The sequence below is a fragment of the Xyrauchen texanus genome, chromosome 35 (assembly GCF_025860055.1).
Source record: "Xyrauchen texanus isolate HMW12.3.18 chromosome 35, RBS_HiC_50CHRs, whole genome shotgun sequence".
Lineage (NCBI taxonomy): Eukaryota > Metazoa > Chordata > Actinopteri > Cypriniformes > Catostomidae > Xyrauchen > Xyrauchen texanus.
Window position 1 is genome coordinate 27,102,101 of NC_068310.1, and position 19,682 is coordinate 27,121,782.

General features: G+C 36.8%; 1 protein-coding gene across 1 annotated transcript in view; it reads right to left on the bottom strand.

Annotated features, from left to right (window-relative positions):
• Window positions 1-32: 32 nt before the first annotated feature.
• Window positions 33-19,682, bottom strand: part of ctnnbip1 (catenin, beta interacting protein 1) — a 44,534-nt gene continuing 24,884 nt past the window's right edge. Inside the window, exon 4 of the mRNA XM_052105717.1 lies at window positions 33-2,706. Coding sequence (XP_051961677.1) covers window positions 2,648-2,706 — 59 coding nt within the window. The 3' untranslated portion in view covers window positions 33-2,647. The remainder of the gene's footprint in view (window positions 2,707-19,682) is intronic.

Consider the following 19,682-nt stretch of genomic DNA (forward strand, 5'->3'; position numbering starts at 1 on the left):
GAAAACATACAACGTTTATTCCCATAGAGATCAGCATATCAACAAACCAATACAATACAAGCATAACATTTTAGCTTGCCTCTATCCAACAATTTAGGTTTAGGGTTTGGGTGAGCAGATAGATTTTAAGGTTAGTTTTGGTGTTCAAGTTCAGTAAAAAAATCTTAATAATGCTCGTCCAAAACCCCAATGTTTCTCTTTCTCCCATTGAACACTAGGGATTTTCCCATTAATCCTGGTTAGGTTTAGGGTTTGGGTAAGTGTTTAGATTTCATGGTTAGGGTTAGGTTTAGTGCTTCAGCTTCAGAAAAATCATAACATTGTTTGTTGGTTTGTTTATTTTTCTGTATACATGTCAAAGTTGTACGTTTTTGTACAAGCCAACTTTTATGATCTTGTCAGGGATCCTTCTGACCCACCTAACAATTTCACTCAACCCTCTCACTCTCTTGAGTACTGATCACCCACACCTGCCTCCAATCATTGCATCAATCAACTCCTCTATATAAACCTCACTCCCCTTCCATTCTGTGTCAGGTCTCAACTTTGTGTACGTATGTACGGACGGACGGCACAATGCAATCTTTTTCCAGCTTGGTTCTTATCACAAAGATAGATGGGTTGGAGCACTGTAGTCTTGCTAGTTTATGATTTCAGAATACATTCCACTGGAACCCAACACAGCAGGCAGTTTTAAACTCATTTAATGTTTCAGTTGATATAGATTTTAGATGCATTTAAGTCAAGGGACGTAGTCAACAGCCATATGACATAAAACAACTACCCAATTGAATTTTAAAACGGTAAAAAAAAAAAAAAAAGCAATTCACATTAAATAGTTTTACAGCTCAAGGGAGTAAGGACAACATGCCATGATGTAAATTAATTAAACAAGAATTCAAAAACAATGACATTCATGACTCAAAGTCTAAAAGGCCACAAACTCAGCCTGACATGATTGCAGTAAGACAAGTTCATATGCTTCTGAATGTTTAGAAACAATGCATAGACAAATTAAGGATTTAAACATGACTTTAAAACAACAGTTAAATGTAATCCGATGCCCTTTCCGGTCATTGTTGAGTGATAATGTGGCTGCTGGCCATGTAGCCTCAGTGAATAAAGACATTCAATCAAATTCTTATTGCTGGAATATTAGGCTATTAGCGAGGACTATAAAACCAATTTCATAGAATGTTCAAAAGGATTTAAAAAGAGATGTACATTGATGTTTAATGCAGCAAGGCTCTCATAACCATTACAGAGCTACTTGAACATACACCGTATAAACCACAAAGCAGGCATGTGGCATTTCAAGACGCTAAAGATACAATAATTTTGTAAGCAAGTTAACAAAACATGAATACACATTACATACTGAACATAATGTTACCAAAAAGGTCAAAGGCCAAAAAATCTATTTAATTGAACTGTTAAATAGTAAAAATGATTGTGGGTTTGGAACAACTTTAGGGTGAGTAACTATCCCTAGATTGGGTGAAATATCCCTTCAAGTAAGAGGGCTGTTTAGAGTTCTCTTAATTACCACAAGCTTGTATTCCCCATTGATGTTAATTAGAAAATGTGTCTTTCACTAGCACCACTGAATCACTGTATTAGACAGTCAAATATATGGTAACATGTCAAAGTATGGCACATTCTGTTATTATTATTATTATTATTATTATTATTATTATTAAGGCTGTGGCTATTTCCGTTGATGTGCTCAAGAATTTCTGTATATTATGGTTTGTATGGTAATTTGTCTCAAAACATTGTTAAAATCAGAATTTAAAAAGTTTATTGGGGGTGGGATCGTATTTATTACTAAATTTTAAGACACTGGAAAAATAAATAAGGATCTAAGACATTCATTAGATACCTTTAGAAATATTTTACATAAAGCACAACTCGGTCACTTTTCTACTTTTTTTTTTTTTCTCAAGCTCTGTAAAAAAAAAAAAAAAAAGGCTATAAAATTTCACATTAATCCAAACATTGAAAAAAAGAGATAATGATACATCAGGTAATTTGTGTAACTCATTCAGTGAGTGTGTGCTCGCATACGGGCCTCGTCCGTTTTGAAGTAATTCTCAAGCCTAATCAACAAGATTAATATTTCAATTCCATTATGATGGAAACAACTGCTAAACAACTGAAAACCAAAAAAAAAAAAAAACCTACCTCCATGACCCACTGGATTCCTATAATAACAATAAAAAAAGAAACTTCTACTACAATAAAAAACAAAGGAACAAGATTAAACTGAGGTTGTTTCTAATGACACAACCCATAAGGCTCTTTATATTCTTTCTTGGTTTGACCAGACAAATGAAGCTCTTGGTCCATTCAGTCTCTCATGGGAACCAAAAAAAAAAATAAACAAATCCTCCAAAACACAAATCAAATATATCCCAGCGGAGACTCTTTTGGGACTCATTTGCTGTAATTCATCAGGTAGTGAAGCCGCAGCCCCCGATAGTGTAATAGTTAGTGTGAGGACGAGGAGGGAAATGGGGAAGTGAAGGGCAGTGGGGCAACTGACATGCAGCAAAGCCCTGCCCCTCTCCTATCTCAGGCTCCACCCTCTCCATCAGTCAACAGTGCTGTGTGGTATTCAGCTGTAGTGACTTGGCATGGCGAGAGGTCACTGTCTTCTGTCCTCAGTCTCTGATCTTGAGAAGGCCATCACCACATCCTCAGCTCCTGGCAAAAGGACAAAACTGTCAAAACAGATATATCTGCCAATATTTGGCCAATTTGAGAGAACAGTGTCCTTCAATGGATTATATAACATTTTTGTGACTTTTGAGTGAATATTGTATAAAATAAAGAGTTAATTTAAGGAAATCTGTGAACATCTCATGTGTTGTCATTCAATTGTATTATGATTCAGCATTATATCGGCCAAGGGCCACACACTTCTTTAGATATTGTTATTGCCACTGAAAAATCAGAATTATCACACTGTGAATTCGGCAAGAGTAGGCCAAAAGTTTGGCTGCTGAAGTAGTCTGAATGTAATGAAATTGAAATCACTGCCCCCCAAGTGGCCAAAGCTGTAAGTGTTGTTGAACGTTTGGGCACATTAGTTGCAGGTTAAATGTCCACTGAATGGAACAAAATGGATTTGCAGGCCTATTTTTTTGTTGTATACAAACAGTAACAAAGAGTAGTGTGTTACATTGCTGTCACATGACCTCGTTACTTCCACCAATGGTGTCCAGATATCATCTCAGAAATAAACTGTTAACTATTTAAACAGTATAGTCTAACAATTTATATTATTACTATCTGTCCAGCTTATGGGAAAAATCACATCCCGTATTGATTCGATACGGGACACATCATTTCATGTTTAAATACAGGACGATTGCATATTTTACAAGACAGGTGGCAACCCTACCTGTAGGTCTAATAATACATTCTGATGAGCAAAGTGTGGATGCATAAAATCATGAGATAATCAGGAGAAATTGTAAATCGGGAGTTAAGCGGGAGGAGGGGTGGAAAAACGGGAGAAACCCGGTAAAATCGAGAGTTTTGGCAGGTATGCTGAACACTAATGTAATGATATGCCTTCAGGAGCACTAACCCCATTGACCCCAATCAATAATTCACACATTCATACTCCAGCTGTTTTGACCTTAGACCTGGATAATAGCCTGTATGGATTATCACAGCCCATGATAATGAGTCCATCTCCCTAATACCTCCGGTAGAGGGGGTGCTCAACCTTCGGTCTGTGTGGGGTCTGTGTGGGTCCTAATGCACCAGTATAGTGACAGGGACACTGTACTGTAAAAAGGCACCGTCCTTCAGATGTGACGTTAAACCCGACTCTACAAATCTCAGGACACTTCTCGAAAAGAGTAGGGGTGTAATCCCGGTGTACTGGCCATATTCACCCCATTGACCCTCATCAGTCATTGCCTCCTAATAATCCCCATCCATGAACTGGTTCTATCACTCTACTCTCTCCTCTCCACCAATAGCTGGTTTGTGGTGAGCGTATTGGTGCACTGTGGTTGCCGTCACATCATCCAGGTGGATGCTGCACACGTGTGGTGGTTGAGGAGAGTCCCCTGTTCACTATGTAAAGTGCTTTGTGTGTATTATCAGAAAAGCGCTATATAATGTAACATTCATTCATTCATTTCCAACATTCAATCTAGATCATACTTGTATATGAAAGTGAATGATGCCTGAGGCATTCTCCCTGACATCATCTGTGTTTCACAGAAGAAAGTTATATGGGTTCGGAAAAACGAGACTGAGTAAATAACGACAGTATTTTTGGCTGAACTGTCCCTTTAACATAAGGTTGATATCAGCATCTACATTTGTAGCATATGGCATAAGATGGCAGTCAGGTAAACTAAGTCACACCAAACAATAAAAGTCACCCGCAGTACAGTATCTGCTGCATGGGATGTTCTGCACCGCACAGATAAGAGATGTGACTAAAAGCCCCCATAAACCAAATCTACTACCATCCATATCTGACAAACGGACACTGGGAGTAAAGCCACCTGACTGAGAAGTGAAACACTGCAAGAGATGTTCTTTAAAGACATGAAAATATCACCAGCGGATTGCAGAAAGTCTGCAGAGGTGGTTTAAAGGAGGAATTGGGATCATTTGTGATTTCAGTCAGGTTCAGACTAGATTACAGCGAGGGGAGGCACTAATCAATTCCAATCCTGAAAGAACGATTCCACCCAGGGTGGGAAAACAAACCCCTGCAAACCAGGTAAACAGGATTTGTAGGTACAGCTGTACCGAGATGAACATGGATTAATAACAATACTGCTTATTTTAGGGCAGGTCGATGTCTGAAGGTCAAAGGGGGCTTGTTGCCCAATGATGCTCCCCAACATCAAGCATGTTTGGCAAAGCAAATTTTACTTTGTTAGAAGCTAAATAAGCGATCAAAACCAAATCTAAATCATATGAAAATGAATCCTGTGACTTAAACCATCTCTGTTTATTTTTCTCTGTTAGAAATGGTGTCCAACCGTTCTAGCCACACGAACACTACACATAAGAGCCGACAAAACGTGCTTTTGTTATAATCTAACATGGCAAACTAATCACATTCTGTTTACAGAAGACAAGGAGACTAATTCTCTAAATGCACTGTATTATGTATTTCGTATTTATGTAATGTATTTAGTCTTGTGATTTGTTTTTATGGCATACTGACACTTTAGAATGGGTGATATAACTGAAGTGGTATGAAAGATAAAATGCCGTTTTCTATCAAGAGGATATGGGCAATATCTCCAAAAGACTGTTTATCTGATGTGAAATAGCTTGTATCAATAGTACATTATTTGAGCTAAAAACCATTTTGAAGCAGCCCACAACACCCTCTGGTTTGTGGTATATATATTTATGAGGAACGATAAAGTGAGTATATTTAAAACTCAAATACCCTCCTGTGGCTTTGTGTTTTTCTGTCTCCCTCTCTAGATTAGGGTTGAGGTTTAAATGGAACAGTGAATGGCACGTTTGAGTTATGGTTTGGGGTTTTTATGCCACACATCAGAAGTCCTCATTAGTACCATGTGCACTGTTTTTACATTGCCAAAGCTTAATAAGCAGAAAGCAGAATGAGGGCAGATTCTTTTTTTGTTAATTTCCTCTGCCTTTCATGTTCCCTACCCCACAAAATCAGATAAAGTGACCCATTTTTTTTCTCCAGGACTTTAAAGATACTGTCTAACTAAAACTAACTAAACTAAAAATACAATAGACATTGTTTTAACATCAAAGTTTCTGTTTGTACCACACTAATAGACAGTATTTGGTGATTCAACTCCTAACATTAAGTTTCTAATTGAGATGTGCAATATTAGTAGGGAATATTTTTAGATATCTAAGAATAGGGGTAGGAACCAAGAACTGGTTCATATTCTAAACTAGCACCATTTAAAAAAAAAAAAAACATATGGGAACCAATAATTTAAAAAACATTTATTCAGTTAACTGTTCTTGGACATGCATTTTTCCGTCAATGTGGAGGGAACACAGGATTTAAATACTTGACAGTGTTTCTTGCTGCATGAATGAGCAGTATCGCTACCCCTCTGCTGAATCTACAGCACAAAACACAGCACGACCAGTATAATACCATTCCATTTTCAGCTGGTTCTTTTGAATCTACAGCACGAAACACACTGCGACCAGTTCGATTCCAGATCGAATGACTCTAATGAGCAGGTTCTTTTTAGTGTCTCTGTCTTCCATCATGCCCAGCTTGAAATGAAACAAGAGCTGTTACAGTGTTAAGTCTGTATAGATAATGACTTGTTGTTCATATTGCAATGTATAGTTAAATATAGACATAAACGTTACGTCTTTTGTTGCAATCAGTGGAAATTTATAGAAAAAGAAAAAAATATATATGTTAGCACTTTTTTTTTTTGTTTAGATATTATCCCATAATTTATTTTTTCCAAATACTTCTTCCTCAAAATTGAGAATCGTTAATGGAACCAATAAGGAATCAGAATCATAAGGAGGATTCAGAACCTGAATCGTTAAACTCCTGCGATTCAATTCCCATCCCTATCTAACACACATAAATAGGGCTGCAACTTAACGATTATTCGATTATACTGCGATTATTGCAACGATTAATCATTAGCTCTAAACCCATTATTCAGCTTGTGCCCGACTTAAAAATGTATTAAACATTACTAACAATAAAGAGGACAAAATCATCTTTTAAAAATACCTCTAAATTACATTCAATGAATTAAAGGAAAAAGAAAAGATGAAGTTTAATTCAGTAAAGAAATTCACTACAAAAAAAACGAGAAAAGTATTTTTGTCTCGTTTTCCATTTAAAATAATCTAAAATTACATTTACTTGAGAAGCAACATATAAAATATTTAGACTTGCTTTAACCCTTGTGTATTGTTCAAATTCACTACCCTTTCGTTATGTTCGTGGCTGAAAACAGCCACTATTTTAAACTGCTGTAAAAATGTATCAGATAAATATTTTTTTCAATTTTTTTTGCATAAATCTATTAATCAACCTCAGTCCTGTTCAAAACTACTATTTTCAATATAAAATGTGATTGTGGACTGGATTTTTTTTTACCTTTTATCACAGTCTTGGACATGTCAAAGATTAGAAACAACATTGGTTTCGATGCATTGTTAGTTTTTGTGCAGCTTCAGATTTTAACTTTTTCTCCCTCATTTACTGTTCGTGGCTGTTTTTGCCCCATTGACTTCCATTATAACCACATTTTTTGATTGCAAAGCCATGACACCATATAATCATGCATTTTTGATTGTTTGTGGTTTTCCCTGTTGGGAAGAGGTAAAATTTGTAATTTTTACTGTTGATAACCACGTGGCACCATTAACCCTTTAGATAGGCCTGTGCAAAAAAAAAGCTTAGTTTCTGGCTTTCACATGGAGTTATATGGAGAATAATAGCATATTAAAGTGTGTGTGTGTGTTGGTGTGTGAGAGAGAGAGAGAGAGAGAGAGAGAGAGAGAGAGAGAGAGAGAGTGTGAGAGTGTGAGAACTCACCTTGTTGCGTCTGAGAAAATCAAAACATGCACCTCAGCTCTCAGAACTACATGGAGTAAACAAAAACAAAGTGCCTTTTGATGGTGAGAAATGCAGAGTAATCAAAAACAAAGCAAGTGGATTTAAACACTTGCATGCAAGCCTGCTGGTCATTTGATGGTGAGAAGAGCAGCAAGCAACATGAGAAAGGGCTTGACTTGTAGTGAAGTTTTAGAGATGATAATGCAGCCTGACCCCTCCAGCGAGCTGCAGGATGTATTGTCTTCTCCTCTGACACCACAGACTCAGCAGAGTCAGATCCTGATTTGGATGTGGCACCCTCATCATCCTCTCTAGCTTCCATTGGATTGGAAGAAACGGCGAGTGTGGTTTTCCACCAACGCGGAGACAACTCCCTTTCTTCAGCCTGCCAGAGGCGTGACTCCAGGGCCGACCGCTATGCCATCGCAAGGGTCCAGAACATGGATTCTGTGTTTAATCTGTTTTTCACAGAGGAGATGATTGACCTCATTGTCAGCAAAGCAGTGGTGACAGAGGGACCAAAAAGAAGCCAGAGATAATTGCAGATTACAACCGCTGCAAGGGAGGTGTCGACAATCTAGACAAGGTATGTGCCATTACACATTTGTTACTACATGCATCCTATTCCTGTTAATTTTTACTTGAATTCATGTGCTTGTTAGAGATAAATTTAGGAGATACTTTTTGTGTTTTGACAATGTTTGCATGATTATTCTCATTGTCATGTGCAGCTTCAAAAATACTTATTATGAAATCTGTACTTATTCTTTTCTTGTTCTTTTATTTTTGTAGGTTGTCGGCACCTACAGCTGCAGAAGGAGGACCAATCGGTGGCCACAGACGTTATTTTTTAATATGCTATTATTCTCCATATAACTCCATATAAAAGCCAGAAACTAAGCTTTTTTTTGCACAGGCCTATCTAAAGGGTTAATGGTGTCACGTGGTTATCAACAGTAAAAATTACAAATTTTACTTCTTCCCAACACGGAAACCACAAACAATCAAAAATGCATGATTATATGGTGTCATGGCTTTGCAATCAAAAAATGTGGTTATAATGGAAGTTAATGGGGCAAAAACGGCCACGAACAGTAAATGAGGGAGAAAAAGATACTATGCATCTAGTTACAAAAACTAACAATGCATCGAAATCAATGTTGTTTCTAATCTTTGACATGTCCAAGACTGTGATAAAAGGTTAAAAAAAATCCAGTCCACAATCACATTTTATATTGAAAATACGTCATTTTGTATGTTTTTTTCCCCCAAATCAGTGACATCATTTATGAATTTGGCAATTAAAGAGTTAAAATCCTGATGATTTTTTTTTTTTTTTTAAACATTTAGTAGTTTTGAACAGGATTGAGGTTGATTAATAGATTTATGCAAAAAAAAATTGAAAAAAATATTTATCTGATACATTTTTACAGCAGTTTAAAGTAGTGGCTGTTTTCAGCCACAAACATAACGAAAGGGTAGTGAATTTGCCCACAGTGTACTGTTGAGTTTTTGAAAATTTTCAAAGCGTTTTCCTAAAATATGTGTGAAAATAAGATTTGTCACCAAAAATCATTCCATTTGCTGAAACACGGAGAAAGTTATGGCCAAATTACGACTCAACAGCACCCCCTAGTGGCTGAAAACATCCCAAACAGCACACAAGGGTTAAGAGAAAATCTTAAATATAAGTGTATTTTGTATATAAGTGTATTTTTTCACTTGGTTATACTTCTGCGAGTGCAGTAAAGAGAAAATATACTGATATTCAAGACCTATTCTCTAAAAGCAAGTCTAAATATCTTATATGCTGCTTCTCGGGTGAATGCATCTTTTTTTGGTTTTTCAAAAAATGGGCATTGGGAAAATGCCCATTTCCCAATGCACTCTAGGTTCTCATGGTGGCGTAGTGACTCGCCTCAATCTGGGTGGCGGAGGACAAACCTCAGTATGTACGTTGAAAATGTATGTTGTTTTAAAGGAGTTTTAGATATTTATATTGGAAAACAAGCCAAAATAAAAAGCCAATTTTCTTCACGTAAAGAAATGCACAGTGACACATATACTGTATTATGATACAATAATTCACGAGCTGCAGCAAGCGTGCGTGTGAGTGTGACTCAGTAGGGTGCCGTTTCAATCTCTCCCCCTTAGATCGGGACATTTGCACAACTCCTAGACGAGGTGCTGACCGCACAGAGAAATGCTTCGAAGTTTGTAGTATTTACCTGATCTGTTTCCTTATTATTTGAACTTATATTATTGAATACATCTATAATGCATTAAATATAACTGCATTAAAGATCTAACGTCGGGGTGTTTCCTTTGAAGAATGCTCGATATGCAAGTTTTGATACAGCAGAGCAGCAGATCCACTTATTCCACAACGAGAGTGCTTCTGTATTTTTGTATAATTCCCTCATACTTTGCGATCTACATCACCTGAAGCTGTGAAAGTTTAGAGTGCATCTGGACTGTGATCTGTGTAATTCTTCCTCCTCAGTCAGGCGCGAACTGCAGTGCTGCTCTCACGCGTCCTCGTTGCAGGTTTATGTGATCTCGCGTTACGTTAAATGAGCTCAAATGAATAATCGACAACGAAACGTTTCAGCCCTACACATAAATATGTTTTTTAATACAACTCCAATTCCAAAAAATGCTAATAAAACAAAAAGGAGTGATTTGTAAATGATATTCACCCTTTGCTATATTGAAACACACTCCAATAAAAGTTGGGACAGTCTAGTGTTTAATACTGTGAAACAACCATTTCTTTTAAAAGCACTTAAGCATTTAGGCACTGAATGGGGTGTATCGGTTCAAATTTCTCAAGGTTCGGTTTGTATCACGGTTTTAAGAGTCAAGGTTTCGGTATGGTTCGGTATTTGTTGTGTTCAGAAAAAAGATATTACTGACAAATCCTAAGTAAACATTCTGTTTGGTAGCAGACACTTCAAGAGATTTGCCCTCACTACAAATCACTATGGTTTTACAACAGTAACCATAGTTTAACCATGGTATTTGTAGTAAAATCATAGTATCCACAAAATGAACATGGTTACTGTCATTGTAACAATACTACAGTAAAATCAAGGTTACTATATGGAAACTACAGTATGACTGTTGTAAAACAATGGTTAATTCTATCAAAACTATGATTTCTGCCAAGAAATCAATGGTGACAAAAGTCATTGTTACTTCAGTCATGGCTACTCCAATATTACTATAGTAAAGCCATGGTTCCTATATGGCTACTACTGTATTACTGAATAAAACCATGGTTAATTTTCATTTGTATCCTTAACCAAAAAAATAATAATTTATTCTCCAATTACTAACTCAACATTTAATGTAATATCTGCATTTATGCTACATGCATCAACATAAAGTTAATTTCGTACTCAACATATATTCAACATTCGGAACATTCATCACTATAGAAGGAAAAACGTTGTTAAAATGGATGCTAGAAGGTATGTCGTAACACAACATGAGTGCTTTAACCATACGTGGAAATCACACATCTTCATCAACGTAGTAGGGCAACATAACTTTGGCAATGAACACTCCAAGCACTTTAGTTATTTTTATATGTCTGTCTGAACTAGCTCCGAGTACCCGTTTAGAAATGAAGGGATTGTGTCTGCGTGCAGTTTTGGGTGCACCTGCGGCTCTGTGCGCACTGTGTCAGCATAAATAAATATTCAAACATTGATGTATTACCAGTATACAGCACTCGCGTCGAGCAATGTCTGCAAACAGTACCTGTTTTGTAAATGTTTTTTGACCATCGCTGTTTTGATTGACAGCAAAAGAAAAAGTTCCCAGACAGGAGACTTGAATTGATTCTCTATCTTGCGGCTTGTTTTCTCAGCTTGCCATTTTCAACTCCACACTAACGCATGCAGAACTGTGATGTGATCAACTGATTTAACATGCATACAGTTAATAGAACAGCTTCTCTCTGTAGAAAGTTGACCCACGTGAAACAGGCAGAGCGATGCAGGTGCATTAGCGGAGGTTACAGCTGCACATGTCTATTTGCCGCTTTATTTTCTTTGCCAAACTGTATGATCCAGATGCGTTATTAAACTAGAGATGAACAGTGGAGCAAATGCTTATAAAAACATGGGTGGTGAACCATACGGTCATTTTTTTTTTTTTTAAAGAGAACTGTTACACCCCTAGAAGACACAACTTTGTTAAGTTTAAAAAGTGGAATTTTCCCATATTCATCCCTTATGCAGATCTTCAGCTGCACAATTGTACGGGGTCTTCGTTGCTGTATTGTGCACTTCATAATGCACCACACATTCTCAATTGGAGATGGTCAGGACAGCAGGCAGGTCAATCTAGCATCTGCACTCTGCTTATTCAGCCAGAATATGTTTTGAAGATTTCCAACAGGAAAATGCAGGGACGTCCCTGGAAAAGACGGTGCTGGATGGCAGTATATGTTACTCCAAAATGTGTACATGATCTACTATGATGTTTCACAAAATCAGGCTTCTTAAGATAGTTATTTATATCTGCTACTTTAGTGTGTCAATAGGAAATATACATTTTAGACTCAAATAGAACAGACGTCATGGCCCTTACAGAGCCCCCCACTGAACATCGGGTCAGTCTGGGATTACACAAAAAGACAGAATTAATTGAGACTAAACTGTGGTGAATGCTCCAAGAAGCTTGGAACATCCTATCAGCCAACAACCAAGGAAAACTGTGTCCAGGTGCAAGTAGGAGAATTGGTGCTGTTTTGAAGGCAAAAGTGTTCACACCAAATATTGATTTAGCTATTTTTCTTTTTGCTGAAATTAAACGGACATTAATTGATTAATGAAAACTATTTATGTCATACTTTTTTTAAGAAATCCTCACTTTGAAAGTTATTCACAAGTGCCTAAAACTTTTTGCACAGTACTGTATCTGTCTGCATTAATGGTGCCCTCAAAGATGTGCGAGTTACCCATGCCATGGGCACTGACACACTCCTGGCCCATACAGGTCCTGGCATTTGGACCTGATGCTGATAACAGCTTAGATAGTCCTTTTCCTCTTTGGCACGGAGAACACAACGGCTGTGTTTTTCAAAAACTATTTGAAATGTGGACTCATCAGACCAAAAAACATGGTTCCACTGTTCTACTTTCCATCTAAAATGAGACAGTGTTGATGTAGGGCTTCTGCTTTGCATAGTAATCTGTGGATGCAGCATCGAGTGGTGTTGACTAACAAATCTTACTAAAATAATCACAAGCCCAAATTCATGATATCCATTACAGATGAATGATGTTTTTTAAGACAGTGCTGTCTGAGGGATCGGAGATCACACACATTCAGAAATGGTTTTCGTCTCACCATTTACGCACAGAGATTTGACCAGATTCCTTGAATCTTTTAAATATATTGTGCACTGTACATGGCCAAAATCGTTCCAATTTGTCTTTGGGGAACATTGTTCTCAAAGTGCTGGCTTATTTGCTGAATATTAGCATCTTTTGTCAAACTGACAAGTCTCGAATGATCCTTGCTCTTGAAGGACTGGGCTGTTTTTGGAGGCTCCCTATATACTATGACATGATTGCATCACCTGTTTAACATCTCCTGTTTCACATGGTCTTTTATTTCAACTCGTCAAATTGTTATTAGTTTTAAATTGCCCCATCTCATATTTTTTGGAGTGTGTTGCAATCATCAGATTTGAAATTACTGTACATCTTTTAAAACATTTTAAACAAGGAAATTTGAACAAGGATAAACATATAATATAATGTTTAGTTGTTGTGCTTTCAATATAGCAAAGGGTGAATATAAATTAATGCTGCCTCGATGCACGCTGTGTCACAGGAGCACCAGCCAACACACTACAGACGTCAGAGCCCTTCTAAGCTGTTGCCTAGCAACAGCTCGGAATCAGATTGCATCACAATCCGGCAGGCTGCAAACACCTATGAACAAACAGCAGCTGTCTACCTCCCTGTATAACTGTCTCTCTTACTCACACTGTCTTGTTTACACTAAAACCACAGCCCTATATGAACACACACACTAATCCATAATCATATCACTAAACACTTGTGGTTTATGACACTAAAGTGTAGGCAAATCTGTGACACAAATCTATGTCTTCATTAGATTACGTGATTCCCTATAAAACACATTTCTCATCTTATTTGAATGAAAATTGGGGTTATCAATTGGTTATATCTTTAATTAAATTAAATACATATGTTGATTCATTATTGAATTAAATGCAATCAATTGCATATTACAATAATTTTGTTATCAACATGGGTAGATTTAGGGACGTTCACACAGATGGTGTTCTTGTTTTAATTCTCCACTATTTTGAAATGATTGATCCATGTGCACATGCAGACTGATGTCTTTGGCCATTGCATCTCACTGTTTTTACTGTCGCACCATAAACGCAACATTTTTCAAACTTTGTGCCAAGTCAAAAGTAGCAAAACTTTTAATAGCGTGTCTCTATAAAAAGACACTTGAAATCTGTTCCGCCTGCTTTCAGTAGCCTAGGTGTGGTTTGGCATGATTAACTGCATTCAATTTGGTGCTGTATTTTAATGAATCCTATGAATCCTCTGATTTACAATACCTAAAGAGTGCTAATGCAATAAAAGTAACACTAGAAAGGGCCTATATTGCTGATGGAGTGATAAAGGCAAGGTGGATGAGTCTGAAAATGATTGAGAAGCTGAAAGATAGTAGAGAAGGTATTAAAAGGGGCATTTCAGGAAGTGTGGAGGAACGTGGACAGCAATGATAAATCATGAGCAGTGAGTGTGTAGGACTGACACACGACCACACATACACCCCCACACCCTTCTGTGTGGATCACGCATGACACTTATAGATCAACAAAGAGCCAAGCTAGCCAATATATGACTCACAATTCCCGACCATTGCTCTAAGTTTCATTTCCATTCCAGCGCCAGAGATTCATCCATTTAAAATAAAATTACAGGCATCTTTACTTAGACTTATTAGCCTTAGTAACCATGACGACAGTCATAACAGATCCACAGGGTATTATTAATGTAATACACGAACAGAATGAATTTGTTAAAATTGGTCACAGAAATTTGTTCAGCTCATGTTAATAAATAGGTATACCTAATCAGGGCTGCTAAAGTAAACACGTTAGCTTTAATTCAATAAAATACATCTTACATCATTAGATTGATTCATTTACACAAAGTTAACATATTTACCTTTTTTGACATAACTACTACTTTCTGTTGCGTCCTGCGCAATAGCACAGGTGTCTGTGTTTAACACTCAAGACCCAAATGGTACTTTGAACAACAGTTAAGTCATCTGCAGTCTTTGGTGAAATTGTATTTAATTATCAAAGCTCAACAAGTCAACTATGGAAAAACACGCAGTAAATGTTAAAGCCCCTGATGGAATTCTTCAGGCTGATTGCAAATATATTTGTTAATGATTATTTTTTATTGCCTTGCATGCATTAAATGAACTATAAAAACAATATATTATTTGACAGTTCTATTACAAGAATTTGTACAAAAATAGCAAACAACTTTAGTTTCTTCATGATACTCTGACTCTTAATTTCCCCTTTCCACAGGTAAAATTCTCTAATATGGCTTCTAATGTTCACAGTTTTTTTTAGGGGAAGTAGACTTTAACCATTATTACTCCACTTAGAAACAGGTCACAAACTGCTAGAAGCAGATAACGATTTAAACAGCAGGACTGCGACAGAGCTGGGTAACAAAAATCGAATGCATTATTCTGCTATGTAAGTGAGCCACATAAAACACGGTCTTATCAGCTGGCAAACAAAACAACTATTGTTACATTTAACACATTTTATATATATATATATATATATATATATATATATATATATATATATATATATATATATATATAGGCCCATGTACATGTAAACCCTGATATGCTATTTTCAGCCCAAGGCAAAAGTAATTAATTCAAGCAATCATGGATTCTAAAAATGAATCCACTACCATTTTTAGAAGCAATAAATGTCACAGAGTTTGCATTTTTCGTACACATTATATGAAAACTGCTTTTTCGTTGTGTTTCTGGAAATTACTGACTCATTGCCTTAGTAATGAAGGCTCTTAAGAGCACTCTCTGTCTCATCAGTGCACTGATGTAGTGCCGTCTGGGATTACACTGTCTGAGGATTATAAACGCAGACACAAAAGACAATATAGTGTTGATTCTGCTGCATAAAAGTCTAAAAGATGGATAATACACAACTTAAATGTTGCATAGCTTGAACTATTCTTTACAGGCCAACCACTTAGACAATGTTGCCATCTAGGCAATACAGTTTTTCCAGTTCAACGACAATAAAAGCTAATAAGGGCAATGTAAAAGGGCAGTATCCTTTCATATGTTGTGTATCACACATACAGGACTCAAATGACTAAGTGTGATGCTCTCATTCCATCCGTCTGTAATTAACAATCCAGCTTGCCTAAGGGTCCACTAATGAGGCCTGTTCCTCTCCCTCATCCCTCAACACCAACACAGAGTTCTTATTCACCCATTCAGTTACCATGGAAACGGTGTACAGTACTGGCTCAGTCTTCAAGGCTCCCGACAAAAAGGGGCGGCAGGTTTTCTCCTAGCCTTATTGTGGGCTAATGGCTAATGGCCAATGGCGAGGCTCAAAGCTTAGCCAGAGGATGTCCTGTAACTCAGAATTCTCCCTGATCAATTTAAGCACGCTTCCAGGGCAGTCAAATCAAACCAATGGGAAATGAAGTGTCACTGTGGCCAATACATTAATGAAAATATATATGCTCAATTGATATGTAGAATAAATAGAACAGACCTCTTATTTTCAGAAATTTTGTGAAAATTCTTAATTAGGTTAATAAGTAACCAGCTAGCAGTCACCTAGAACACCTTAGTAATCGCATAGCAATTGTCCAGTCTATTAATTGTGAATAAAATACTGGCTGATCACTCCATTTTAGCAGCAGCTATTTTCTCAAGCCTGTTAATAAGTCTGTTGTAAAAGTTCAGTCAACTTAAAGCTTTACAGAGCATGAAGATTTCCAAGCTCACTGTCCTCCCCCCTGACACCAACATCCAGTTTTATCCCCCAAAACTTCAAGGCCTTTGAATAGATGTAGACAAAATGTAGAATATGCATGTCTATGATAATGAGCCAATTAGATGGTTGCAAATGCAAATATGTTTAATCCGTTGACTGGAAAACAGGCAACGTGGCAGGTTTTAAACATCAGAAGAACTAGGCAGCATCTTTTGATGATTTTTACATTTTATGAAGAAACATGATTTAAGGTATCATTCATGTTCATAGCACAAACAGTGCAGGATGAGTTATGCGCCAAAGTTTTGTTAAAAACCCCAGTGTTTAACAAGGTAAGACTGATCCTACTGTGAATTCGGTGGCAGTAGGTCACAACATCTTCAGCTAAAATCAGTCTGTAATTAATAAAATATGAAAATATGCAGGAATGCATATTTTATTAACGCTAACCCCTAACCCAAAACACAACCCTAAATATAACAGTCAGTGGAGTAAAAGTGCAATTTTAGAGGGCAAATGCAACCTCTGGATTACACTCATCAATAGTTGCAATTTTATTAATTTTTTTGGAAAATACTGGTAAATCATGTATGGCAATTTTCCTAAATGAGAAGCTGTAACATTTCCTGAAAGTTCAGTTTTGATGCTATGTTTGAAAAGGGCCATAAGATTAACGGTTTGAGCACATACAATACATGGTCAGGACATGCTTACTGCTTTGGGCCATTCACAAAGTTCTGACAAAGATGACGCAATCATCAAAAATTTCAGGGCTGATTATAGAGGAAATCTTATAGTGTATGATGCGCCACGACTCAAATATGAAGTCATATGTTGAACAGCCAATGGAAATCGAGTGCACAAGGCCAAGCTAATGGAAATGGCGAACAAGCACTTAAAGTGGAGCAAACTTACATTTCTTTCTCTGTCTTTCCAGCAAAGACAGCACCCAAATGAGCTTGGCCCATTTCTTGTCTGCCAGTTCCCATACATCCATGCCTGTTTACATCTGTCATGCATTTCCTAGAATGGGAGGGTGTGTTTTCACGTGAGATTGTGATCGAATGAACCTGACAGCCGGATGGGATGTGATGTCCAGTTTTTGTCTAGTCATTTACATAGCTGGTAAGTGTATGATTCCTAGTATTTTTTTAGATTCTGTACTGATTTTAGACGTTGTGTAGTGTAATCCAACCTCAAAGCACTTCTCTTCATCCAAGCAGATAAAGAAATTTGTTGACTAATAAAATAACAGTTTAACATAATTTTGGTGCTGATGTGTGAACGGTAACAAAATGGAAAAAAGACGGAAAGCCATTGCATGTGTGACTAGCAGATGTGCTATAATTACCAGTAAAGACAATCTAACAATTGTACTGCAATTGAACAGGTTTTAATATGTGAAAGTGTGTTAACACAAGTACTTCCTGGTTTCCGCGGAAGTTGAACCCGTGTCTCTGAGGCTGCTTGTACAACATGCTATCAGGCAATTCAATTTTGAATTGAATTGAATTGATGGAGAAATGTCTTATGGGAGACGGCACTTTTCAGTAACTCTGCAAAATGGGGTCGATGTCAGGGAAACAGAACATTCGGTAGCAACTTTTCGAGTTACCATATGATCATGCTGACAAGGTTAGGGGTTTGTTCATATTGTCATGCAAGCACCACTAATAATAAATATTGGCTTGAAAGTTGAATGCTGACTTGTATAGATAGCAAGAAATACTGAAGTGTTTACAGAAAAAAAAAAAAATCACATAAAATTACCATGTCAAATTACCTCAGTGGTCAGGGTCTGTAGAACGAGTCTATAATGAACTTCAATCCTTACACAGTTCTCATTAACCAAATAGACGGTCCAAAATCTCAGCCCCAATATCTGAGAAACCTACCGGTTACTTATGTTTTTAAATGGAAATCCAAGTAGATGCTTTATTTTTTCAGTAGGCCAGCATTTCATTATGAAAAGCAAATATAGTCTTATCTGCGTAGATCTACGCATCATTGGTTGACTCATTTTCCAAGGCGTTGGACATAAACACAGACATCCTTTTGAGACAGATTGATACAATAAAAATTAATCCAACTGTAATATATTCACTCCCTAGAGATTCAGCTCTATTTTGTCTGATGTGAAAGACAATTCATCAGCCTCTCTAGGTTGAAAGTGTCATCCATTTGCAACAATATATTACATTACCAGTACTGTAAAATCCACTGATATTTGTGCCATGATCCTACATCATGCATTTAATTTGCCTAAAATTTGTGTCTCTACTAAACACATTCCTATTGACCTCAGTAGCCAAATAACATTTTTAGAACAGGCTTTATTTCAGGGTGAACACAGACAGATAACATTTCAAAAGCCAGAGAGTGAGTCACAGTTGCTTTTAATGGTCCCTGACAAATGTTGGAGTGGCTCCCTTGACAAGAACACCAGTTAAGCATATTGCTAATGGGCATGGCTCTTCTCTGTGTATTAAACAAATAATCAAATTTGTCTGGAATGATCCTGAACAAGGTTTCACCATCTTTAAAAAAAATTTGTTTAGTTTTTTTTTGCCAGTTTGTTTATCAATCCCACAATAAAATGCAACCAAATGCGCCAATCGTGGTATATACCCTCTGCCATATAGTTGCCATTTTAATATATATATAATACACACAAGTTGCAAGCACAGACAGGTTCAAACCTGGGACTGCTCACATTCGCAACAGCACTCATGCCACTGAACTGACACATTCTGAACTAGTGAAAAGACTGTATACATATATCTGTAACTCTGTGCATTTTTTATATGACTCAATTTAATTGTTTTATATATATATATGACTCAATTTAATTGTTTTATATATATATATATATATATATAGTTTAATTTCTTATCCTAGAAACATTGCATTTCTACATCTTATTAAAGTCTCACACATCAAAATATTTGCTAATCAAAGATGAAAGAATTCATAATGTTGATGTGATGCAAAGACAAGAGCATTTTCTAGAGGACAAATTCCCAAAAG